This window comes from Pleurodeles waltl, chromosome 4_2, assembly GCF_031143425.1.
Source record: "Pleurodeles waltl isolate 20211129_DDA chromosome 4_2, aPleWal1.hap1.20221129, whole genome shotgun sequence".
Classification (NCBI taxonomy): Eukaryota; Metazoa; Chordata; class Amphibia; order Caudata; family Salamandridae; genus Pleurodeles; species Pleurodeles waltl.
The window spans coordinates 363,395,355-363,423,307 of NC_090443.1; the positions used below are offsets into that span (position 1 = coordinate 363,395,355).

The following is a 27,953-nucleotide window of genomic DNA, read 5'->3' on the forward strand; positions in this document are numbered from 1 at the left end:
TACCTTTGACATGTGAAGATCTCAAGACACTTGCACCCGCTTAAAATTAATTCAGCTGCTTTTAGCCTGATATGGTTATGTTCACTTCAATCCGCACATGGCTTTTTCTTGAAAATGAAGCCACCAACTTTGGATCACTATCCGTTTATAAGCTCAGTCTCTCCAAGACCCAAGTTCTCTATAATCAGTCTAGGTCACATACATGTAATCGTTACGCTGCCACCTATTTGGGCACCCAGGTATCCCATTCCATCCCTGATATAAAACCATTGAACTATGACCCAATAATTTCCAAATCAAACAAATGTTTGTGCGATGTCTACCCTTTAGTCTTATTAGTAGATGTAATTAAAAAAGATGATGATTCTTTCGAAATCCTTGTATTTGTTCAGAACAATACCGTTGTACCTGTTTGCTACCTTCTTTCAAAAAGTTGAGAGATCTTGGAGCAAGTCTATTTGGCAATACGAACGCCCACTTTGTTTACTCTAACTTCTGACTGACAGGCACGGCTCGCCTCTTCCAAATCTTATAATATATTTTTGGACTACATTTGCGGACCAACTGTCTAAATGGTATCTACGATCACTATTCCTGGTTGTGCTTTAGAATAGTTTAAACTGATCCCTGTTATTTCAACAGCACGGGTTTTATGACACTGTGGGTATGTGCTTCCATTTGAAAAATATAACGGGCAAAGTGTCCATGCAACATATCACAGGATTTACGACTCTTTGGGATAATGCAGACTTCCCCCTCCACATCACATTTTTTTTCCAAGGAGTGGGCAAATCTAGCCTTCAAAATGTACGACAGTTATTCGCGGATCAGCAATTTTGCCCTTTCTGCCACTGCAATTCCCAACACGCTATCCCTGAAAGGGGTGAGAGACCGTAGTTTAAATATTATATATTATAGACGTGAAATGCTTACATTTGATAAAACAATATTAATAATTAATAATTCAAAGTATTAATAAAAGTAAAGATGTACTCATTTATGAACACTAATGCTGAATTAATAATAATTTTTCAGTTATATGTATTATTACGATCAAAAATTTTATTCATTAGAACTCGTATATCTTAAGTTAGCATGAGTCGCGAACTAGCTGTGTAACTCTCATTTAAAAGTATTTTCTGCTTCTTCAGTGTGCGGACTTGCAAATGACCATGACCCAGCTATTGTTCTTTCTGTATTAGTTTGAAACATGAAGGAATTTTCTCATCCGCATGCTAGCAGTTTTTTTTGTATAAAGTTATGTGCTTTGAAACATTAATGGACACTTCCAAGGACAATGAGACGAGGGGAAGAGAACTTTTGACCTGAGACGTGTGCCAAGATGGTGAAGTAACCCTGGACGTACCACCTACGAAAATGCTGATTATGAAGACCAATTAGAAGACAAGTTAATATCCAGAAATGAAAAAATGCATTACTTAATGTATAATTTGATTGGTTACCAATAGTGGGGTGTAGTTATTAACCAATAGAATTTTGGGGGAATGTATTACGAAAAAGGGATAAAAACTCATGACACGAGAGACGGCACGCATTAGGTAGGGAATGATATCGATTGCATCCAGAAACTCTGTCACTCTATTTGGTGATTTGAGACAGAATCATCCTAGCCCATAGACTGCCCTATTACACTTTCCTCCTTATGAGGAGGGTGTCCCTTGTTTCTAATTTAGATAGATTGACAGTGAAGTAACTGATGTCCTGAAGACGAAGACTGATCCTGTATGCTGACCTATCTCGAGGAGGGTAATTATTAATGCTAACGGAATCTATTTGCCTTTCTTTCTAGGTACCAACTGCTGTATGTTTAATTAGGTATCTTAGTTAGATGGTTTTCCAAATTGATGTTCTAAATTGTTTTGCATGAAGCCCAACATGCTAATGCTAATTTGAGGTTAGATGAGGTACTCATTTGACGGACGGAACTGACGTGACTGACATGTAGCTATGCTGAACTGATATTCTATGGTTTATTATGCACTATGATCTATTCTTTGCTAACGTATCTATCCTATGATTCTGATCATCGCATTGTTGAGAGTTTATCGTAGTTGCCACCTGGTGATTATGCTCTTATGCTTCTTGGTTTTGAGATTAATACATTTATTATTAGATTGTAATCAATAGGGAATAAATTCAAAAAATCTTCCTTCAAGGTGTGGTTATTTGAGTCTGCGAACTAATAAATGCGCCGAAGGATCATTGATGATTAGTGAGAAATATATTTTGATGCATGGTAATCTCGTCTTACGGAGACTCACCACTGGGTCCAAAGGTTCATCGACCTAAAACGAGTCTGATGTGTATAAATCGACATAGACGGACGCGTTAGCAGTTCTGGTAGCAGAGCGACGGTTAGGCCCTTGGGGGCCCTAGGACGGAGTTTTCATTTTTAATTTTGTTTTCTGTGATAATGAAATTTGGCAAAACGATGAGTGGCTAGGTCCGCCATGAGCTTTCCCGGGATCTCGGAGCCTGCCTAGATGAGTTGGGAATGTTCTCGGCGCCATAGTATATGTGGTTAGGGTCTTTGCGCTTGCTCAAAGCTTATGCATCTTGCAGGAGATTGTGAAGATTTGTGTGTATTTAGGCCAAATTAAGTGTTGTTTAGCAGGAGTGGGCGTACTCCACAGTATGAGAGTCGGGAAGTCGGCGCACTTCATGTGAATGCAGTGCTTATTGTTCAAAATTATCCACGTGGTTGGTTAAGGTATACGGACCTGTTGAGGTCTAAGACTCCGGAGTAGGATGAAAATTATGGTTTATGTTGTAATCTGTGCGGTTCAATAGGTCAATCGGGCGCGGTTGACAAGTCAAGTTTGAGTCACAACGTATGTATGAAACCTTCGATGGAGAATTGACAAACTCTAAAGTGCACTAGAGGGAGTCATTGACAAGTCGAGAGTAGGATTTGCGGGTCGAATTCTGCTTGCACATGTGGGATCTGAGAAGGAGAGAGTAGCGGCCGAGGCTTCAAGTGAAATCTCGGTAAAGTTCTGAAGCGAATGTGTTACCCTTCCTGTAGTAAACCGGCAGATTTGTATTGTCATTTTAAAGTGTCTGCAATAAATCGCATTAGTTGTATGAATTGTATGAGTTAGTGAGGCGTGGACAAGCCGCAAGACTTTGTCAGCTGCAGAGTGTGTGAGTGTGACGTCAGTGGTGCCACGCTGGGATAGGTCAGATGTCGAGAGGGGTCGCGCACGGATTGGCTGCCGTCCGTGAGAGGCAATAGGGTGAGCAAAGGGCAGGTGAAGAGTGTCCTGGGAACTAAGCCGTTTCCTGATTAAATATAAAAATAAAATGAATTTTGTTAAGGCATTCAAAAGCGCTTTGAGGGGAGATGTGTACATTGTCGCAACCGACGGGGAACCTACACCACCCGAGGGTACTCCAGCCTATACAGTTATGGAGGAAAAGGGTGTTGCACCTTGTTTATGGATAAAACAATGGCGCAAGTTGACAGAAAAAGAAGGGTGTCTAGCGTTTCCGGAACATGGGACATTCAATCAAAAGGTATTGGAGAACTTGAGGTGGATGTTAAGTACGCAGAAACCACCTCCGAGACCGGCACAATATGAGGCTCTAGCGATCTGGGATCTGATGGCTCTTAAACATAGGCAGGAAAGGTTTCACAGGAGGTTGACAAGGGCAGAAAAATCTTATGCAGAAGCAAGATGGGACAACGAGAATAAGATGTGGAGACGGGGAATAGTAGATGGGTTAAAGCTGTTTCCGGCGATAACACAGGGAGAAGAAATACAGGGAAAGAAAGCCTCTTGCAAAACTAACAAAGACTCAGGCAAAGTAAAAGAACAAAAAAGGTCTTGGGAAGAAGAAGATGATTCAGAGGATGAGGAGTTTATGGATAGATTGCTGCATGATCGACCACCACCTTATGCGGTGAGTGACGATGTTCCGAGCACTAGCTTGGATCCTGGGAACCAGACGCAGGAGAAGGGAGTTACTGATACGGTACAGACTAGCGATACAGCTTTGATACAGAATGGTGACAGTGTACCTACTGCACCAGACGTACCGATACAGTTACAACCTCCACCACAGATAAAAAGAATTTACCCCGATGTTCCAGTACTCGAAACTACTACGATCTTGGTGGTGCCGCCAGACCCGACATATACAAATCCAAGGCTAATACAGATTGAGTCAACCCCACAGTTAGTGTCACAACCGCCACAACTGATACCGGGGTATAACCCAGTAGCAGGTCCTTTGAAAGAGCCTGCACCAGGATTATTAGAGCAGACCTATGGTGTTACAGCTCCTAGAAGCCTGGGATCAGGTCGGACACCTGTCGCTATATCACTACCTATCACTGTTGGTCCCCCAGTACCATTATATGCACAGGAGAAAACCGGGACATGCGAACAGGGAGTTATGACTAATGAAATGATAAGAGGAGGGCCTATTAGAACTCCACAAATAATGGCCCAGGCAGGACAGGTCTGCGAACAATCAAGACCCTTAATGGACCTCAGTCCAATAGGGGCACCTCTTGAGGCAATGCGACAAGCAGGGTTGGGAGTCCTGACTCCCCAAACTATGAGTATAAATACCTCATATACTCCAATGATACATGCAGGCAACATTTCACTGCAAGGTTTTACAGTACAACAGTTAAATGAGTGGTTAGAGAAAACTTGCACATCACAAAAGACTACAGCGACTACAGTAACCGAAGCCAATCCCAAAAAGGAAAAACAAGATGAATATCTGAATCTTGTAAGACTAGGAGCAGAAGCTGCTGAGTTAGTGGAAGGAACAATGGGGGTGAACAGATTGGAATCCTACACTGAGGCAGAACTGAGATACTTATGCCCTAAGATTACCAAAGAAGTAGGGAAAATACACCAGAAATTAACGAATTTGGCAGATAAATACAATATCGACATTGGAAACACAAAACATTTGAAACGGAGTTACAGATTAGATTTTGACACGAAAGATTTTGAACACATGAGATCCGCAGGTATGAAGACACACCTGAAAGAATTGCTGCAGAGTGCGCAAATCTGGGGAGCATTAGAAAAATGGGAAAACCGATGGGCAAAGAAAAGAGACAAAGGGAAGAGGGATAGCCCAGGGTCTATTGAAACAACGACTACACCCAATCTGGATTCAGTAAAAATCCTGCCCATGAGAGAAACAGCTGGTGGTGTTTTAGTCCATGTGCCTTGGTCCAGGGGAGATATTTTGTCCTTTACAAATGATTACCCAAGGTTGAGAGAAAAACCGATCGAGTGGTATCAACAGACAGATAGATTTGTGAAGCTTGCAAAATGTCTTTGGGAGGACTTAAATACTTTGTTTGAGATTATTGTTCCACCGGATTTGTGGCTTGAGTGCAAAAGAGGGGTAGATTGGCCCACAAAGGAACCGGCAAGGGATAAGGCGACTGGAGCACCTTCTGAAGAGGTGATGAAATATTATCATAAAGTCATTGAATTTTTGAAACAAAAGGTGTCACTGAAGGTGACCGATTGGCAGAAAATCGACCGGACTTCGCAAGAAGTTAAGGAATCAATACATGCCTATTATGAGAGATTGTTAAAAGCATTTAAACATTACAGTGGTACTGAGACGATCGAGCTGAAAGACATGAATCATCTTGTGTTCAGATTTGTTGAAGGGTTGAGACCAGAGGTTGGTCAGATGATTAAGAACCATTTGATTTGTTGGCAAGCTAAACCGATTGATGAGGTGTTGCAGTATGCGAAATACTGTAGTGATGAAATTGAGTTAAAACAGAAAAAGCTGAAAGAGAAAGTGATGGTGATGCAGATAAGAGCTGCACAAGCTGGAATTCAGGGAAATGGTGTTCAGCAGATGATGCATCAGCTACCGCAAATGAACGGTGGGTTTCAGGTACAGCCGAGAGGTAGAGGTCGAGGTTTTGTGAATCGTAGTTTGGACATGAATAATGTTGTCGTTCAAAATGACGGGCAAGTAGTGAAGAGGATGTCACCATGTCATGCATGCGGGGACATGGGACATTGGAAGCGGGATTGTCCAAATATGGTGCATGATGGTACAGTTCAGCAGGGCATGAGTGTCGGTGCACACAGAATCCACGAGGTCCAAGAATGAGACAACAGAATCAGAACTATCAGAATAATTTGGTGCAAATGTCAGGGGTGCAACCCATGCAGCAAATGCAAATGCCACGTTTTCAAACTGTGCCAGTGCAACCAATGCAACAGCAGATTCCTATGGTGCCTAGACAGCAAATGCAGTTACCCCTAGCCCCGATCGGTCAGCAACAGGTGACGCTTCCTCAGCAGGTCACAGGTCAGGTAACGAGTCAAAACAATACTGTACAACAATTCCCATTACGAGGTGAAAATGAGATGAATGAAGAATGGTCAGATGACAGTTCAGACAGTGAAGAGTGCAGGCTTGCAGCCTCATTAGAAGTAGATCAGAGAGGCCCATATGTAGAGGGAAAAGTAATGGGCTATAAAGTTTCATTTCTGTTTGACACTGGAGCTACACGCTCTACAGTCCGCAGTGTGGAAGTACAGAGATTACCCTTATCGGGACGCACTATATGAGTGGTTGGTGTGGCTAATCAGTATTTGACAAATCCAATTACTGACCCAGTACAGGTTGAAATTGGAAATTTCCAAGGCCTGCATAGGTTTGTCGTATGCGACTCAAGTCCAGTATCCCTACTGGGAAGGGACTTACTATGTAAAACTAAGGGGGTCATTCTGACCCTGGCGGCCGGTGGCCGCCAGGGCCACCGACCACGGGAGCACCGCCAACAGGCTGGCGGTGCTCCCACGAGCATTCTGACCGCGGCGGTTCAGCGACTTACCGCTGCTCGGGGGAATCCTTCATGGCGACGGAGCGCGCTCCGCCGCCATGAGGATTCTGACAGCCCCTACCGCCATCCTGTTCATGGCGGGAAACCCGCCATGAACAGGATGGCGGTAGGGGGTGCCGCGGGGCCCCTGGGGGCCCCTGCCGTGCCCATGCCATTGGCATGGGCACGGCAGGGGCCCCCGTAAGAGGGCCCCGCAAAGTATTTCAGTGTCTGCCTTGCAGACACTGAAATACGCGACGGGTGCAACTGTACCCGTCGCACCCCTGCAACTACGCCGGCTCAATTCTGAGCCGGCGTCCTCGTTGCAGGGGCATTTCCTCTGGGCCGGCGGGCGCTCTTTCGGAGAGCGCCCGCCGGCCCAGAGGAAATGTTTAAATGACCGCCGCGGTCTTTTGACCGCGGTGCGGTAATTTCACGGCGGTACCTTGGCGGACAGCCTCCGCCGTCCGCCAAGGTTAAAATCACCCCCTAAATGTTCAATTACCTGTTCCAACGATGGAATAGAAGTTCAGACAAACAGTGATGATGAAGGAGATGAGGGCCAGCTCATAGAAGGAGGGGAGACGAGCGAAGATTACCCTCTAATTACTTTATTCCCAGTGTTCACTCTAATCGACTTACCTGCTGACCTACAAGGGCCCGTAACAGAGAGAGTATGGGACTTGACAGGAAAAGAGGTTGGATTAATTAAAGGAGTCAAACCAGTCAAGGTGCAGATAAGACCAAATGCAGTATTCCCACAAGTACCACAATATCACATGACTCAAGACGTACTCATTGAAGTGACACAGATAATTGCAGATTTTCTCAGGCAAGGAGTTTTGAAAGAAGTTTTGAGCAGTCCGTGTAACTCACCTATTATGGGTTTAAGAAAGCCCTGTGGGAAAGTTCGAATTGTGCAGGATTTGAGAAAAATAAACGAAATTGTGATAAAATGTTGCCCTGTGGTACCTAACCCAGCGGTAATAATGTTCCAAGTTCCTTGCAATGCTGAATGGTTTACCGTAGTAGACCTATCACAAGCATTTTTCTCAATACCGCTGCATGAGGACAGCCAATTTTTGTTCAGTTTCAAATTCCTGGATAAGGTGTACAGTTGGTGTAGAATCCCTCAAGGATTTTCTGAGTCACCATCCATCTTTAATCAGATATTAAAGAAGGATTTGGAACCTCTTGTGCTGCCTTTTAATTCAACTCTTGTGCAGTACATTGATGACTTGTTGATTGCATCCAAAACTAGAGACAGTTGTAAATATGATACTATTGCATTGTTGAACCATTTGGGAAAGAAAGGGCACAAGGTGTCACCTAAGAAACTGTAATATTGTCAGAAAGAAGTAAAATATTTGGGGCATCTAATTGAAAAAGGATCCCGAAGGATATCAAAGGAGAGAATAACAGCTGTCATACAAATGAATCCCCCAACAACAAAAAGAGATGTCAGGATGTTTTTGGGAATGGTGGGTTATTGCCGTCAATGGATACCCAATTTCTCAATCATTGCAAAGCCCCTAATAAAATTGACAGGGAAAGATGTCAAGGATGAACCATATACAATCACTTTGACAAAAGAAGAACTTGAGTCATTCTTAGAGCTGACGGAATGCATGTGCAGGGCCCCAGCATTAGGAATGCCTGATTATGAGAAACCTTTTCTGTTGTTTTGTCATGAACGTGATGCTTGTTCTTTGTCTGTTTTAACACAGGTCCACGGAGATGCAAATCGCCCTGTAGCATATTTTTCAGCTACTTTGGACCCTGTCGCAGCAGCCCTACCGGGTTGTTTGCGAGCAGTTGCAGCAGTTGGTCAATGCCTTTCCCAATGTGAAGGCATAGTTATGGGATACCCCTTGACAGTATTAGTCCCACATTCTGTTGAAATCCTGTTGACAAGAACGAAAACACAACACATGACAAATGCACGACTTACCAAATATGAGACGATTATTTTGGGGTCACCAAATATTACACTGAAAAGATGCACAGTACTGAACCCGGCAACTCTACTTCCTAATGAGAATACAGAAATCAAAGAGGGGGAAGAATTTGAGCATGATTGTCTTGAGGTGACTGACCTTTGTACCAAACCTCGCCCAGACATACAGGACATCCAATTAAAAGATAACGATTGCATTATGTTCGTGGATGGGTCCTGTTTAAGAGATTCAACAGGGACATTGAGAGCCGGCTATGCAGTATGTACAATATCTGGCATAGTTGAGGCCTCTTGGCTTGAAAAGGTATTTTCTGCACAAGTGGCAGAATTAATAGCTCTTACAAAGGCCTGCCATGCTGCTGTGAATTTGAAAGTTACAATCTATACTGACAGCAGGTACGGATTTGGAATTGTACATGATTTTGGTCAGATCTGGTCACAAAGGGGTTTTATGACTTCCTCCGGATCACCAGTGAAAAATGGAGAACAAATAAGAGATTTGTTACATGCAATTCAGTTACCTCTTGAAATCGCCGTGGTAAAGTGCAGTGCTCACACCAGATCACAAGACTTTGTGTCAATGGGAAATGGTTATGCAGATCAGGTTGCAAGATTTTGTGCATTGAATTGTATATCATTCAAAGAGCAGTGGGAATTGCTACCTCAACCTGAAAATGATACAACTTTGAATCTAGCATTACAAGTGGTTGACACTTTAGATGAGTTAAAGACACTACAAAACCGAGCTAACAAAGAAGAAAAACGTTCCTGGCAGAAAATGCAATGTGTACAAAGAGCAGATGATATATGGGTCTCAGATGATGGAAAGTTGGTCTTACCTAATAGTCTTCTGTCACAATTTGCCCGATTATATCATGGGTAAGCACATTTAGAAAGAGACGCCATGATCAGATCTTTTAAAATTGATTGGTTTAATCCAAAATTCAGACATGCCGCAGAAATTACTTGTCACAGGTGCATCATCTGTCAACAGATGAATGCTGGAAAAGGAACAGTGGTAAATTTGAGCCACATTGGAAGAGCTGGAGGTCCATTTAATAGAATACAAATGGATTTCATTGAAATGCCTGTTTGTGGAGGATTGAAGTACGTGTTGGTGATTGTGTGTGTTTTCACTCATTGGATTGAGGCATACCCTACATGTAGAAATGACAGTCTCACAGTTGCAAAACTATTACTGAGGGAATTAATACCACGATTCGGGTTCCCGGTTTCTATAGAATCAGATAGGGGAAGACACTTTGACAATGAGGTGATCAAGCTTCTGTGTGCAGCACTCAACATCGAGCAGAAGTTACACTGTAGCTATCGCCCTGAAGCATCAGGACTAGTTGAACAGATGAATGGGACCGTAAAATCAAGAATAGCGAAAATGTGTGCAGCAACAAACATGAAGTGGCCAGATTCATTACCGCTAGTATTGATGTCCATGAGAAACACACCAGATAAGGAAACAGGACTGTCCCCCCCATGAAATCCTCATGGGTAGAGCAATGAGGTTACCAGCGGTACCTACAAATGCCCTAGTGAATATTACAGATGATATGGTGCTGGATTACTGCAAAAGTTTAGCTGACGTGATACGCTCTTTCTCTCACCAGGTGGAAGCTAACACATTACCACCAATCGGCAAACCAGGACACTCTCTGCAAGCTGGAGATTGGGTGGTTGTCAAGAAGCACGTAAGAAAATCGTGTCTTGAGCCGCGTTGGAAAGGGCCATATCAAGTGATATTGACGACCACTACTGCTGTGAAGTGTGCTGGGGTTCCCAACTGGATACATGCCAGCCATACAAAAAAGGTAACGTGTCTTGTTGAAGAGGAACTTGACAATTCTGGTACAGCAACTTTGAGGGGAGAAGTCTCAGAGTCAGAGATCAATCAAGAAAGATCTGAGACTACAGGAGAGCCCGCTGAGAACAACCGCGTCCCTCACACTATCAGAGAGTTCGAGAGAGGTGACGGAGTGCCAATCTCAGTGGAGGCAGCAGGAGAACAAAGGCAAGGAGAGGTTCTCCCAGAAGCAGACGAATACAATTCAGAGCCTGAATACAGTATCGAACAGGAAGGAGAGAGAGACGGAGAAGTGGTAAATTTAAATCAGAACGAATCAGATCAAGTTCCAAGCTTATCAGGAGAAAACACCATATCACAAGAGGAGGGTGCTATCCAACGTCCTGAAGGAAAATGCTTAAATAAGACACATAGAGGTGATACATGGCCGGAAAAGTCACCTTTTACAATAAGAGAATTAACAAACGAGACAATAATAGAAGAAAGCGATACCTCACAGGTGGATGATCTGAGTGAAGGGGAACAGCAAGGTGAACGAAGATTAAAAAGAAAGAGAATAGCAAACCGAAGGTACACAGGTCCTGAATGGGCATATGCTACAACCTCTGAATGGCAACAAGAATTCTTGGCATTTTGTTTTGATCGAGAAGTGCCAGGCCAATACTACGGTACCTGAAGGAAAATAACAACAGAAAATCTTGGAAAATATATTAAAAGGAAAGAGACTTTATTAATCTACCGAAAAGAGACAATTAGACCTGGATTTGACATCAAGAAACAGAATTGTGACAAGCTGCTAACCTGAATTGACGAAAAGGGTCCTGGAGTGAGAGAAGACGCTGTAAATACGCAGAAAGAGTTTGCCATCTTAAGTTGATTGTCGATCTACTATTCTGATTCTATACAAACATGGCTTATAGTAACAAAGGAAGTAAGGTGTGTGGTTGGTTAGGACTTATGATAGGTGTTGTATGCGCAATAATGATTGTGGGAGTGATTGTGGGAATGCCATGGAGAGAGAGTGAAACTGTTAATGCAACTTTAAAACCTGAGACTACCACTACAACTAATAAACTATCACCATGGGAGAAATTTGAACAGGATGCTAGACATCTACATGAGGGAACTGATACAAAAGGGGAACTTTCTACTAATGTTTTCTATCGCTTATTAAATGAGTATGTGGAAACTATGGATACGAAAGATTGTTATGTGTGTACTAAAATTCCTTCATCTGTGCAGGAGGGGGTTACTTATCATAGCCTCCCTCTTACTTACGGGATTAGCTGCAGCTTGCTACTAGCAAGATTTTATAATCAAGAGCATGTACAATACTTTTATTCAAATCTGGATGTTGTGTTTTCTTTTGTGCCTGTAATTGAATTCTTAAATAAGCTAGCTAAAGAACATGATATAAAATTAGTTAGAGGATTCTTTGAGCCAACACTAACATTTGGAACTGCTTATGCACACCGCAACAATTTAACATGCTTACTGTCTCCTGTGGAGAAAAGCTTTTTAGATCATACAGATGATAGACGCAAAGCTTTAAAGGAGAAGTTAGAAAAAGGTTTAGAAAAACGCACTTATGCAAATGATTACGCTTATACTGCAATTAAAACACAAGGCAAATTAGCTATAGATGCATTACACGTAGGTAGGCTATGTATATATAGACCAAAATCCGATCAAGACAATTTGTTTGTGGGTACGAGTGAATGTAGACATGTGTTTTTGTTTCAGAGTAAATGGACCTTCATGTTAAATGGACAAGACCCAGCGATTCCTGGAATATATTACATCTGTGGGTTAAATGCATATTACCGTCTCCCAAAGGGATGGTATGGGACATGTTATTTGGGAATAGTTTTCCCAAAGATATACCAGATTGATGACTTAAAACAAATACCTAAATCTTCTGAAATACAACATTCTAGACAGAAACGAGAATCAGTGGCTGCTGTCATTGGTGATATATTTGGAGCAATAATCCCATCAGTTGGGGTTATCTTAAATTCTATGAAAATTCTAAAGTTGTCTACTATTGTGGATAACATGCTGACAAATTTTACAGGAGCAATATTATTGATGGATACTGAACTTGCTGCAGAAAGAGCTATGACTCTTCAAAATCGGCTTGCTTTAGACATTCCTTTAGCAAAAAATGGAGGTGTGTGCAGAATGCTTAATGAACATCACTGCTGTTCTTATATACCTGATAACAGTAAGAAAATTGGAAGCATGCTTACTAACCTGACTAGAGATAGTACAGATTTGAAGGATCTAAAAGAACCTGGAGCTTTGGAAAAATTTGAAAAGGAATTGCCCAGGTAGGAAAATGGTTTACCAACATTTGGAATGGAGTTCTTGCAAAAATTATGCTAGGCCTACTAATTGTTTTAATTTGCCTATTAGGATTATGGGGAGCATGCAAAATTAATGACAAAATTAAAAGAAACCTGTCCAAAAGAGCCAGACGGAATGAAGAAAGTGAAAGAGAGAAAATGTTCAATGAAATATGGGAAAGTTCACATAAAGGGCAAGATGTTGAAATGCGCATTATGCGCAAGGTGAAAAATTGAAGATCAAGAATTGTGTGATGACGAGCGTCATCAGAGGAGGGACTGAGAGAGCGTAGTTTAAATGTTATATATTATAGACGTGAAATGCTTACATTTGATAAAACAATATTAATAATTAATAATTACAAGTATTAATAAACGTAAAGATTTACTCATTTATGAACACTAATGCTGAATTAATAATAATTTTTCAGTTATATGTATTATTACGATCAAAAATTGTATTCATTAGAACTCGTATATCTTAAGTTAGCATGAGTCGCGAACTAGCTGTGTAACTCTCATTTAAAAGTATTTTCTGCTTCTTCAGTGTGCGGACTTGCAAATGACCATGACCCAGCTATTGTTCTTTCTGTATTAGTTTGAAACATGAAGGAATTTTCTCATCCGCATGCTAGCAGTTTTTTTTGTATAAAGTTATGTGCTTCGAAACATTAATGGACACTTCCAAGGACAATGAGACGAGGGGAAGAGAACTTTTGACCTGAGACGTGTGCCAAGATGGTGAAGTAACCCCGGACGTACCACCTACGAAAATTGCTGATTATGAAGACCAATTAGAAGACAAGTTAATATCCAGAAATGAAAAAATGCATTACTTAATGTATAATTTGATTGGTTACCAATAGTGGGGTGTAGTTATTAACCAATAGAATTTTTGGGGAATGTATTACGAAAAAGGAATAAAAACTCATGACACGAGAGACGGCATGCATTAGGTAGGGAATGATATCGATTGCATCCAGAAACTCTGTCACTCTATTTGGTGATTTGAGACAGAATCATCCTAGCCCATAGACTGCCCTATTACACTTTTCTCCTCATGAGGAGGGTGTCCCTTGTTTCTAATTTAGATAGATTGACGGTGAACTATCTGATGTCCTGAAGACGAAGACTGATCCTGTATGCTGACCTATCTCGAGGAGGGTAATTATTAATGCTAACGGAATCTATTTGCCTTTCTTTCTAGGTACCAACTGCTGTATGTTTAATTAGGTATCTTAGTTAGATGTTTTTCCAAATTGATGTTCTAAATTGTTTTGCATGAAGCCCAACATGCTAATGCTAATTTGAGGTTAGATGAGGTATTCATTTGACGGACGGAACTGACGTGACTGACATGTAGCTATGCTGAACTGATATTCTATGGTTTATTATGCACTATGATCTATTCTTTGCTAACATATCTATCCTATGATTGTGATCATCGCATTGTTGAAAGTTTATCGTAGTTGCCACTTGGTGATTATGCTCTTATGCTTCTTGGTTTTGAGATTAATATGTTTATTATTAGATTGTAATCAATAGGGAATAAATTCAAAAAATCTTCCTTAAAGGTGTGGTTATTTGAGTCTGCGAACTAATAAATGCGCCGAAGGATCATTGATGATTAGTGAGAAATATATTTTGATGCATGGTAATCTCGTTTTACGGAGACTCACCACTGGGTCCAAAGGTTCATCGACCTAAAACAAGTCCTGATGTGTATAAATCGACATAGACGGACGCGTTAGCAGGGGTATTTTTAAATATATACAAATCAACCTTTTTTCTTTAACAAAATGTTAGTGAATACCATGCTTTGAACTACTCTACCATACTCAATAGAAGGAAAGGATTAGCAAATATAAATAAACTGTTTACCCATGATCAAGTAGACAACTTACTCACACTAGCACAAAATTGGTCCTGTAAAATATCCACGCAGGTTGGCATGTCTCATATTACAGAATCTATTAGACTCAACAATCACTGTCCTAATGTCTCCTGACTGAAATTACATCATTATGAGGTCATACAGGATACCTACTGCATCCCTAACAGATTATCCAAATGTGAATGTCGCCTTAACTCGGAATGCTTCTGCTGTGGGGAGTCTATGGCTGATATAACCCATATTTTGCTATATGTAGCAGTATATCTCAGTACTGTGAACGGGTGTTCAGAGAAATATCTTGTTATACTTGATGATCATATGTCCAACCCCACAACTGTATTGTTCTGAGATCGTTCCTCCCAAATTTGCAGGAATTTGTATTCTTTATGGTAATCGCTGCAGGTCTGCATAGGACATAACTGGCTAGACTCTAATCTTCCTTCGGTTGGTTCTTGGTGGAATACATTTTACTATATAAGTGGGTTGGTGCTATCTGTCATCAAAGGCACCCCGGAAAGGAAGCTCCTGAAATGAGTCTGGGCCCCAATCATCAACTGGATGGAATGTTATAATTACTAGATTGAGAGAACCAGACATTGAGCTAAGCATTGCCGCTGCATATAGTTTCTCTCTAGCCCATGACTTATTCTTTGTTTCTCCCAGTTTTTCTTGTCGTATGTAATCACTATTTAATTGTTATATTGTTGAAGTAGTGTGTGTATCTCTGGTGCAACATCCATGTATTCTTCTTTTGTTACTTTTAAATAAAAATGCAAAAAAAGGCTTAGGTCTTTTTGTAATATCTGTAATTATATTCTCCATGTAAACTAAACATTTGCAAAGCCAGGACATCAGAATGAGGTATTTCGAGGAGGCATAGTGAGATTCCTCTTTAATTACTATATCAGGAGTGGTTCCTCCAGAGATGCAGAGGAGTGTCGCCCCACCTGCTGCGAGTGCAAATAAAATAAATAAAATGGCATAATAATGCCATTTCATTTTGCCCTCACACTTGCGTTGTGTATAGCACGAGCGTGCGGGCAGGGGGCGGGGCTGCATCCTGCAATTGCAGGCTGACTGCTGCCCCTTCCAGTGTGCATGTCGGGTTGGCCGGCTGACTTGCTCCAGCCAGCCCAGCTTGCGCACATTAGACCCAGAAATCCCCTGGCTGTCAAACAGCCAGGGTATTGCTGGAACAGGCTTTCACCCTCAAAATGAGCACTGGCCTTCCACCAATCCTGGAGCTGCTCTCATGCTGAGAGGAGCATGAGAGCAGCTCCAGGATTGGTTGGAATCTCGTTCCAGGAAGTCCTTCCATTCGTGCTCAGTGGACGCCTACGGAGCCGCAGATATGGTGAGTTTGGCCCCATCACACCCACCATATTTAAGACATGCAGGCTGCCGCTGTACTACAGTCTAGCTTGTATTGGAAAACAACCTTGTTTTTCAGTCTCAGAAGACACTCCTTGAGCACTGGTTTAAGAAGCAGTGAAACAGAATAGTGAGAATCTTGCAAATACACTAGCCTGGTCTCACTCTTGGTCCTGTCTGCCCCTGGCTACCAATTTGTAATGGCACAGTGTGTTGTGAGAGTAAAGAAAAAGCAGGCCACATACCTTATAGCCTGTAAAAGCCTTTAAATGTTCTTCTGTCTGCCTTGAGGGTTCAGAGAGATGTGTCTCCAATATCATATTAAAATTATGTCATACTGTATTTGGTTCGGTTTGCAAGCAAGATGCATGGGCCTATAAATTCCCCATGAATTTAGACATTACTAACCTGTACACGGGACCTCGGAACATGTGTTCATCTTCTCTTGCTCTTAGGCTACTGGCCTTCATACAACATCCCATTTCATGAAGCCATTTATGAGATGAGTGGCTATCCAGATATGGTCCGAAGATATGGTGTTGATCTGTCGTATGACCTGGCCCCTCGTGCAAAGATTTTCCGCCGTGACCAGGGAATGGTGACTGACCTGGAGTCCCTAAAGCGCATCATGAGATACAACAGTATGTGAAATGTCTCTTACTTCTGCCAAGAATGTGGGTATCTTCCGTTTGAAGTGGCATTGTTTCCTTCCTCTCACTCTGTATAACTGTGTTGTCTGTCACAGAGGCTTCATTCTTACGCTTGGAAGGAATATTTATGCTTCCAAATAAATATCTCTGATTCTTCTCTTCCCTAACAAGCTTTTCTCCTCTATACACATCCTCCTACTACCCTACATGTAAGGATGGCTATACAGAAATTAGGAAGAAAACAGAGAGAGGGAGTGGAAAAGGAGAAAGAGGAAAAGGGAAGGTCTCTTTTGGGAGGAAGGGAGGTTTTAGAAAATCTACATAGGTTCTGAGGTGGAATGACTCCATGTTTGAAAAGCAGAGAGAGGATAAAAACTGGAGAAAAGGTACAAGCACAGCTTCAGAAAGGTGGAAGTGCTGGAATTATAGAGCATTGCATGGCTAAAAGGTTTGAGATTTGAGTGGAAAGTAGAGATGTTTAACCGGGAAGCATGATGTTTGGATGAGAAACTTCACAGAAGGAGCCCAGTAATACAGGATGTAACACCAGTAATACCGTTATGCCTAATGAAATTACGTTTGAGAATATTTCTCAGTTAAAAAATATGCTACTTACTGAACCCGATGCTTCATGGTCAGGCATATCCTAATACCAAGCACAGCCAGCATTATGCCAGTCGAAGGTAGTATTTTGTTAAGAATGCCAGCACTTACAGATATCCGTTCTGCTTGTCTTGAGTATCCATCATGTCAGAGAAGCTAGGGGGCACGGGATGTTATGGTTGCATACACGTGGCAGAAGTTAGGTGGTTGATGTAGCAGGACACTGTCCTGGAATTAAATGACCAGGAGCATGGACACTCAGGCCCTCATTCCAACATTGACGGGCGGCGGAGGCCGCCCGTCAATGTTGCGCGTCAGGAATACCGCTCCGCGGTCCAGAGACCGCGGAGGGTATTCTAAGTTTTCCCCTGGGCTGGCGGGCGGCCGCCGAAAGGCCGCCCGCCAGCCCAGGGGAAAACGACCTTCCCACCATGAAGCCGGCTCGTAATCGAGCCGGCGGAGTGGGAAGGTGCGACGGGTGCTGTTGCACCCGTTGCGTATTTCACTGTCTGCAAGGCAGACAGTGAAATACATTTTGGGGCCCTCTTACGGGGGCCCCTGCAGTGCCCATGCCGTTGGCATGGGCACTGCAGGGGCCCCCAGGGGCCCCGCAACTCCCCCTCCCGCCATCCGGTTCCCGGCGGGAGAACCGCCAGGAACTGGATGGCGGGAGGGGGAGTCGGAATCCCCAAGCCGGCTTGGAGGATTCCTTGGGGGCAGCGGGAAACCGGCGGGAGACCGCCGGTTTCCCTTCTCTGACCGCGGCTAAGCTATGCAGAAGTCAATCTTGAAAAAAAAACACATTCTGTAAATTGGTTTCGGTGAAATGGTAAATGCCATTCATTCTAAAAATTTCCATTAAACTGTTTAGATGAAATGGTTTCTCAGTAATGGTATTCCACTAAGTCATTTTTCCCTGAAATTGCATACAGCCAAAGAGAAGAGGGCTGATGCATTAGTCCCAGCTGTCTATCTGAAGCATTTATGCTCCCATCCCCAAAAAGCAGACGTTTGAGGAGCCACTCAATCAGTCACACTTTTATCATGTGAACGTATAATTTGCTGCCATTGTCAAGGCCTGTAGTTGTGCAGTGCTTCTCCCTGCAATGTGCAGGCGATGGCCCCACGTGCTCTCAGTCTGAGTGACTGCAGACATTTATTGTGGTGTTCTTCCCCATTGACCTCAAGTGCAGCGCATTACTGTCCCCATGTGTGCCTCTCATTACTCTAGCCCACCCTCTCTGTGTGAGATTCTTTTCTGAAGTTCACTCTCTCCATGTGATCATATTTACAGTTCCTTACCCTTGTCATGTGAGCCTTCCTTTACTGCTGCGCTCCGCTCTTTGTTCTTGCTCACACCCTTTTTCCCTATATCTGTCTTCTCTCCAGCTCACTTTCCTCATGTGAGCCTCTACTCCTGACTTTATGTGCAGTCTTGGTTTGACCTGCATTTGATTAGTGCTCCTTTTAATTTGGAAATTATTGAACAATCTGTAATGTTGTCCCTTAGAACTGGTTTCTTATCTCTTGCAGACTACAGGAAGGACCCATACACAGAGTTTGATCCTTGCAACACCATCTGCTGCCGTGAAGACCTAAATCCCTCACTGCCCATTCCTGGAGGATGCTATGATACAAAGGTATAGAATGTGGTGCTAAAGTCTTGCACAGCCATCCATTGCCCAAGCTGTGCACTTTTGACTGTATCATTTATAGGTTTATGTTTCTAAATGCAGTGCACATTGACAGGTGAACAGGAATTGCTACTCAGTTCTTCCAGCCTTTGAAGCATAGTGACTTGGTTTGGGTCTAGTGGGAAGATACCCCGATAGCACCAACTTTTGGATGATTGCTTGATGCTGGGTGAAGGACCGAGCATTCTAGTTTCCCAGGTCCAAGCATGAATATTTTATCCATCCAGATTTGGCCGTTTGTTCTGTTATATGTAGTACCATAAACATTAGAATGCACAAAAAAATGGTTAGAATAAGCTACTGACTCAAGATCCTGAGAAGCTTTGGGATGACACTTAGACAGCACAAGAACTTGCATTAATTTATAAGGTTTTAAGTAGTGTGAATGTGGTTCAAAGACTTAAAATGCTTTAAAAGTGAAGGGCATATTTACAGACTAAAGAGCTGTGGAATGATAATGTCGAAGGGACAATGTCCTTGTGAGAGAAGGGAGCCAAGTCAGGTACTATAAGAAATCTTGATGAAAAAAATGTGCATATAGGTCGAGATCAAAAATAAAATTAAGTAAAATGTGATGAGCAAGACAACCAGTTAGAAAGATCAGGGCTATTATAGAGAGCTAGCAGTGGCAATAAAGGAGAAGATTTATGGAAAATAGGATAGTGAGTAAGACAGAGGCGGTATAGGATGGGGTGTGGGAGAAGCAATAAAGTTGTATCATATAAAAAGGGAAAGAACAAAAAAACTAAAATATTCAAGCGAGAAAAGAAAAATGGGTAAAAGAAGCCAAATGCAGGAGTTAAGAAATAAATTTAAAAAAGGATGTAAAATCAATAAAGTCTATAGAAAACAGCACTGATCGGATATACAATTGGATTTATCCAGTTTGCAAATGTCTTTCTGAAATACACACTTTAAAATGATTCTTAAATATTATGAGAGGGGTGTGCATAGAGCAAGAGAACTGAGCAATTTAACTGTATTCTTTTATTTTCTAAAAGTCAGGGTTGCTCAGAAAAATCTTTCAGAACTGTGGCCTCAAAAAATGTTCAGAAAGCAGGCTTCCTAGAAAAGAGTGTCTTTGTTTAAGACTTTGAGTGATGCAGGCCATCTTGCAGACTGTTAATGGGAAGCTGTTGCAGCTTCTTTACGATGGGAGTGAAGTGGTCAAATCGTATGCTTCCTGCGACAAAGGAAGCTATCATTTGTAAACCTGGAGCAAAGTGCATCTTTGAAATGCCGGTTAAGATTGATTTACCTTATCAAGTCAACAGAACAAGAGATTGTACTGTGGTCTCGGGATCGTGTTCTGGAATTAAATGCCTGATCCCTCACAGTAAACCCATTTGGTAAAATGCCCTCTTAGCAATACCTTTTATTTGAGTTTGGAGGTTAGGTCTTATGTCATGAGTGCAACCCAAAGATTTGTAACTATTAGTGACCACGGGATTATAAAACAGTATGTTGCAGAAGTCAGTCTAATAATGCATGGTGGTTTAGAATGTATAGGAGGAAGTAGGGGAAACTCACTTTAAGTGTATTCAGTTTCAAATTATAAATTGACAGTGACTGTTGATTAGTTTGTAAGATACAGGCACATTGTGAGATATTCATAGGTTAAGAAATCTTGAGATTAAGCAGAGTCCCAACATGTTAGTGTTATAAAAATTCTGAGATCTTGAGGCTGACGCACCAAAGTGGTATTAGTATAGATTCAAAAGTATTGGAGCAAGAATGGAATCTTGTATTTTTCCTTAAAGCAAGTTAACAAGAGTGGAGAAGGTGTTGACAGTTTTGGTCTGCTAAGACTGATTGCTTAAATACATTACAAACCAATGAATCAGTACACTAACTATCCCATATGCTCTTTGAGGATTTGAGGTTATTGAATATGAAGTAATTTACAGTATTGATGGCTACATATAAATCAAAAACAACTAACTGACATAAATTTCTAGTGTCAGGAAAACGAATAGCATCATCAACAATCTGGAGCTAGTCTGTCTTGATACTACAACCTGATTAGATGCCAAACTGGAAATTGTTTCACATGTTCCATGATCCTAATTTAGGTCTAGTTATTCCATTAGTTGTCCAGCATTACGTACTAAGTTTTCTTGCAGCCGTCATGTTTCGCCAGTAGCCTCAAGGCTACAAAATTAAAACTATTCCATACATATGTAAAGTTCCGATGTTAATATATCCGTGAAGTGGTGTCTGACTATGTAACACAGCAAACGGTGAGATTTGTGCACAGCGACTTGTAAACTTTACAGTTAACATTGTGACCTGTGCACTAATGTGTGGGTCATATAGTGATGGGTTTAGGCAACAGGGTAGTCTGCTTTCTGCAGAGGGGTGTTGAGTTGGGTCTGGCCGGAGATCCCATTGGAATTCACAAAGACATGTATTGATGACGAAAGCTGCTATGTCATCCTATCGGGGAGACTTAATGGTGTCTGAATACTGATTGGTAGCATTTACACCCTGAATGTCGGGCTAGCACAGTTTTTTTGCTCTCCTCACCCGAGTCCTCTCTTGTAACATACAGATGCTGCAGGGGATGCTGCTAACTGTGTTACAGATGTTGTGCTCGATAGATCCACCCCTCCGGCGGATTCACCTGTGTGCGATTGGGACAAAGTTTCCAAGACTGGCTGAGACACTGGGACCTCAGGAATGTATGGCAAGAGTGGCACCAACCCAGTCTAAGGGAGTACTTCACTTAGACAAGATAATAGGCTCCATGGGGCTTGCAGTTCAGGTCACATGCACTGAATGCCCGGACCGCACTCTCTCGGACCATAACCCAATATTAGTGGAAGCCATTGGGGAAGGCACACAGTGCTCATCCCTCCCTGGTGATTTTCGCCCAATTATCTACATGAACACACTTATAGGGGCCCCAGGACGAACCGATTGCAGACTACTTTACCACTAATGTGCACACTGCGTCCTGTACAAACATCAAAAGGAACACCTTTAAAGTTGTAATTCACTGACATCGCCTCAGTCAATCAGTGGGTGTGGAGCTCTCCAGTCTGAACTATCCACCTTGGAAGACGTTACCTGACACCTAGAAACCGAGGCTTTAGGCTGCCGTGAAGTCATATCGACCCTGAGGGAGACCAGGAGATGCACTCTGTTTGTCCTAAAAATGTTTTGCTCTGTGCATAGGTGTGACTACCCTACTACCTCTCATATGGAAGCTGGGCGAGCAGGTAAGCTGTTGGCATGGCTGTTTTGCCCGGGGTGCAACAGGCAGCCTATTACACAAATCGGCTGGCTAGAAGGGGAGATGCATATTCCCAGATACATTCATAACATGTTCACTGGTCATTATAGGAACCTATATGGGACTAGGGACCCCCCCCCAGTGGAGGAGACTCTGGATATCTTCCTGAACAGGGTGGCCTTGCTACAGCTAACTGCGGAGGACCGGGAAGTACTTGGTGCCCTACCGCACAACCTGAAATTACAGAAGCCATTAAGGGCTGGCTTGAGGTAAAACACCAGGGACTGATGGATTACTGGCTGAATTCTGTCAGACCTTTGCAACCTATCTAGTCCTAAAACTTTCTGAAATGTACAACAATGCCTTAGATTCTGGGTACCTACCAGACATGACCAGAGAAACTCTCATTGTATCTATGTCTAAGCACTCGATTGATGCTACGGATGTAACAGCTTACTGTCAACTGTCCATGTTAAACCTAGACTATAAGATCCTTATCAAGATGCTAGTGAATCAGCCCCCTCTTGTGCACGAGGACCAATATGGCTTAATACCCAAAATTAACACCTCTCATAACATTCTCCTGCATCCTTGAAGAAACAGTTAGGGCCCCGTTCCCTGAGGAGCTGGTCCTCTCCATTGACATAAGGGAAGGTCTTTGATTCCCTAGAGTGAGATTTTCTACAGGCGTTTATGTCTCAGATGCCCCTGGATGAGGACTGTAAGAAATGGACTGCACTGCTGTACTTGAATGTGCGGCAACAGGTATGCACTGGCAGGTAAATCTCTGCTGCCTTCGGGAGCTGCAGAGGCACACAACAGGATTGCTGTCTCTCACCCATACTATTTGCTTTGGTAGTCGAGTCATTCACCTGTCTGTTACGTCTGCAGGATCAGGACAAAGGGATTCCTTTACATGACAGGGTGCATGTGATCTTATTATATGCAGATTACATGCTGTCTTCCTAAGGGAGGCCCCAAACAGTTATGCTGTGAAGTGTTGACATGCTGTACGATTTCAAGCAGGTTGCGTAGTGCAGAGCCTCCAAAGTAACATAGCTTTTTGGCGGTTACTACAGTTTCCCATCATGGTTCGAATAGCGCAGACAAAAATTGTGATATTTCCCAGACTACTCTACTATTTTGTGAACCTCCCGATGGGGATACCGAGAGCTTGGCTCACTCAATGTTTTGCTTTGGGAATTTAATTGATATTGGAATTAATATGAGATATGCAGTGCACCCGAGTGTAGCTGCACATGCTCCCGAGGCCCTCGTCCAGAGGAGCCCTATGTGTCCCAGACTATGAACTATACTATTTCGCCATGCAATTGCAGTGGATTGCCCACTGGCTGGCAGGACTAAGCTTGCTTGGATTATGACACTTCAGGAACCCAAAAAGGGAGGAGGCATTGCTGACCATAATGCTGGGGGTCAAGCTTACACTAGTCCCCAAGCTTAAACGTCTCCACATTACTCTCCTGTGCTGGAAGGGGGCTTGCCATTGTGTGGGTCGACCCTGCTCTATGCCCCAGCGACACCGTTGGTGGGGTTACCAACCACCAGAGCAGGTTACTTCACTACCCGATGACTGATATCTTGGACAGAGGCAGGCATGGAGACACTTGTATACTGCTCTTCTGGGGCCTCTTTCCGAACACTGGAGGAGTTGACTGCTGAAAATAACTTACTTAGCACCCAATTCTTAACTTATGGGCCACTGGCCCTGATAATACGACGCATCCTTGGTGCTATGGAACAGGAGCTCACTGTCCATGACCTTGTACAGATTCTACTGATGTTTGGCCAGGGCAATCGCCTGGTCTCATGGCTATGTAGAACCATACTGGCCATAATGGTGGATGACTTACCAGCTCTGCAGGACAAGTAGGAGTATCATATCACTGGTAGCCCTTTTGCTGGGAAGAAATGGGACCAGACTCTTTAGCACTTGTACACTGACTCGTAACAGCTGGTTGAAGTTTACACAGTTCAATTACTTGCACTGTGCATATCTCAAACCCCATAGACAGAACATCATGCTACATACCACTGACCTGGGTTGCCCCAAATGCACCTTGACTGATGCAGACTTTTTCCACAAGGTGTGGAGCTGCCTGATCATAGTGCATTTTTGGTTGCAGGCCATGACAGATTTGGAACATGCACTGGTCGCCGCCACCTGAAGCAGAGATTTATCTCCTTAGGCTACATAGCATGTGACTCGAGACAAAACCTAGTAATAAATTCATTGACTTGGCACTGAGGATAGCCCACAGACATTTTGCTCTGTAATATTTTCTGAGACGTGGAAGCAGGAGAAAATGCAGGAGGATGGAGGAGGAGGAACGCAGTATCAGGCAGCAGTCCGCACTGGAAGAAAGGCAGAGGGACCGAGGGGCCAAGGCCAGACACAGATTGGCACAGATGGGCTTTAGGCCAAGACGTGGCACAGAAACTGCATTAATTGCTATTACTGAAGAAGCAAAAATGCAACTTGATAGAGGAACCGAAACAGCGATTATTTTGTTAGACCTCAGTGCTGCGTTTGACACAGTAGACCAGGAGGTTTTAATTGAGAGGCTACGAGAGGCGGGAATTACCAGGACCGCTCTTGATTGGCTTAACTCCTTTATTAAAAAAAGGTCTTATCAGGTATTGGAAAACTCATGCTATTCCAAACGTATTCTAAGTGGCTGTGGAGTTCCTCAGGGTTCTTCTCTAAGTCCACTGTTAATTAATATTTACATGCTTCCACTAGCTGAGATTGTTCAATCATTTGGCTTAAAACTTATCTCCTACGCAGACGATACACAACTTATCGTCTCTTTATCCAATAAGCAATTGGTTTTTGGGACAGTGCTTGGACCCTGCTTACGGGCAGTGGCTGATTGGTTGGCACTCAGTAAACTAAAATTCAATGACGGAAAAACTGAGCCTAGGAGTCTGGCTAGACCCCCTTTTGATAATGTTCCAACATGCTAACAGAATAGCGGGAACCTCCTTTGCACTCTTGAGGATGCTCAGGAAGGTATTGACAATTTTGCCTTTCACAGCTAAGAGACTGGTCATCCAGGCCCTGATAGGCACCCGGCTGGATTACGGGAATGCCTTATTTGTAGGATCACCCCAATATGTGGTAGACAGACTGCAGAGGGTTCAAAATGCTGCAGCACGAGTACTTCTGAATATACCTAAATATCAGTCTATTCGTAAGGGAATATCTTCGTTACATTGGCTTCCTGTTGCCAAGAGAATTTAATTTAAAACCCTCTGCTATATGTACAGAGCCCTACATAATCTCGGTCCCGAGATAAGCAGACCACTTGCCACCTTCTATATACCAGGCAGACGATTGAGATCCTTTTTAGCAAGTTTGGCTAAGATTCCTAGAGTTAAAATGGCAAGATGGGGAGAAAGAACCCTGTCTTTTCAAGGAGCAAAACTATGGAACAACTGCCGTTGAATATACGGGTATGTGCAAAGGAAGTGACATTCCGTAAAGCCTTGAAAACATGGTTATTCAGAGCCTGAATTATTTGATGTTGTGTTTCTTGCGATTGAGTTGTCAGCATAAAGCGCTACGAGGCCTCAGTGCAGATATTGCGCTATATTAACTTAATAACATAACATAAGTGAGTTGGCATGGAGGGGAGCAAGGCATTTTAAAACATCCTCATAGCTCCTTAGCACCAAAGCTCCAGCTCCAAAGCTGCAAGACACAAAACAAAATATACATTTGGCAAGCTGCCCTTGTATTCAAGTCCTCCTGCACCAACTACACCTGTGTCCACACCTACGCCCTGTTAAAGGCGTTTAGCCCCGGCACAACAAGTGGTAAGGTAAGGGAGCATCAGGTATCAGGCAGCCACAAGCACAGAAGTTTTGCAGACCTCGGAGACTAAGCCCATGGTAAAGCGCAATCTTGAATCCGGACCTTAGCCTAGGCGAGCTCCCCCAACTCCCACCTTAGTGCCCATCTAAGATTCCTGGTTTTAGGGCTCCCGCTGCGTGCTTGTGTCTCTATGTTGCAAGGCATTAACTAGGAGGACAGATGGCGCAGTAAAGCTACTTGGCTAAAGTTATGTGAACTTTGAATAGACCTGGCTAAGGACTCCTTCTGAATGCTCATGCCCTTTGTCGCTGTGTAATCACGAGGAAGTGAGGTGGCGCAGATAAGCAACCGGTCAGTCAATCAGAATCCATACTATAGAAGCCACCCTAAGTAGAAAGGATGCCGAAACAGAAGTATCTGACACGCAGAAAAGGGCAAGAAGACACACTGGTATCGCAATCAATTTACGGAGGCACTCTTTCATCTTCCAACCCTGAGGTCTCCAGCCATATGAAGCCAAGCAGGCAAAGCCGCAGCCCCACCCCTCCCCAGGGGATTCAGGAATCTTCTTCTGCTACTTATTCATTAAAGCGGTTCTTTTGTAAAGCTGCGGGAGCGGATGCTCCGGTAATGCATGAGGGGCCCCAAGACCAGCATTGGAAGCCCCACAGTGCAGGGGCCTCAGGATGACGGACTAGCATTTCAGTCAGCACTCCTCTCAATGTAACAAAACTCCTAACTCACGAAGTAGAAACAATTGGGGACTCTAAAATTAAAAGATCTCACTTCTGCCCTAGTTTGAGAGAAAGTGTCCCTTTAACAGAGTCAACTGATTCATTTAGAGCTGCTCCAACACAATTGTCGAAACCAAAGCTATCCTCCACCAACAGGCATGATAGTATAAATGGGGAGAAGTTATACAAAATTCCTTTGCTTCTTATAACTCCATCTGCTATAGTGACCAACGCAGGACTCAAATTAAACCCAATTCAGATGACGGTAGTGGCACAAGTTACTCAGGAGTTAGAGTGGTCCCCAGATCGGTTGAGCCCCCACCCTAAAACTCAGCAAAATGGTGGATCTTCACCAAATTTAAAAGGCTTTCACGTCATGCAAAGAAAGGTGAGTTTTACTGACCAGGAATTAGGGTATTTGTCTTATTGATTGCTCAGCAACATAGAAGCGCAGATAAATTAAACTCTCAAACCATCTCCTAGAATTTGGCATCAAGCTAAACCACCTGAAAATCCACTAAAAATGTGCCCATGCTTGCCAATCATTGATAAGCTAAGCTCCCTCCCTGATACACGGGGAGCACTAGCGGGCACATTTAAAGCTAATGTACCGAGATCAGAGCCTCAGGCAGTGATAGCATCCTCTCCCACCTTCAAAGCTTGTAACGCAAACTCATCCGGCACAGACACTTTACAAGTCGCAGAGCCCAGCATAACCTTCTGCAATTGCCCCTCAATTAACAGTTAGCCTATCGAGGAGGACAAAAAACTGCTAAAAAAGCAACCCAAGAAGCAACACTAATTAAAAAGAACCTTGATAATGTATAAACCTCTTAAAACTTCAGGAGTTCGGGGGGTACAGACCAAATAAAACTCTTTCCGATCTTCCTGCCCCAGTCGGTTCCGATTGAGCCTTCAGCCCCCAGTAATGCAACATCCTTGGTTTCCAAGGCAGAGTCAACAGCAGCCAAA

The 27,953-nt window shown here is 43.0% G+C and overlaps 1 protein-coding gene across 1 annotated transcript in view; it reads left to right on the top strand.

Annotated features, from left to right (window-relative positions):
* Window positions 1-27,953, top strand: part of PLBD1 (phospholipase B domain containing 1) — a 245,604-nt gene that overhangs the window by 196,848 nt on the left and 20,803 nt on the right. The window contains exons 9-10 of the mRNA XM_069231448.1: window positions 16,686-16,871; window positions 19,017-19,123. Of these exons, the coding sequence (XP_069087549.1) occupies window positions 16,686-16,871; window positions 19,017-19,123 (293 nt within the window). The remainder of the gene's footprint in view (window positions 1-16,685; window positions 16,872-19,016; window positions 19,124-27,953) is intronic.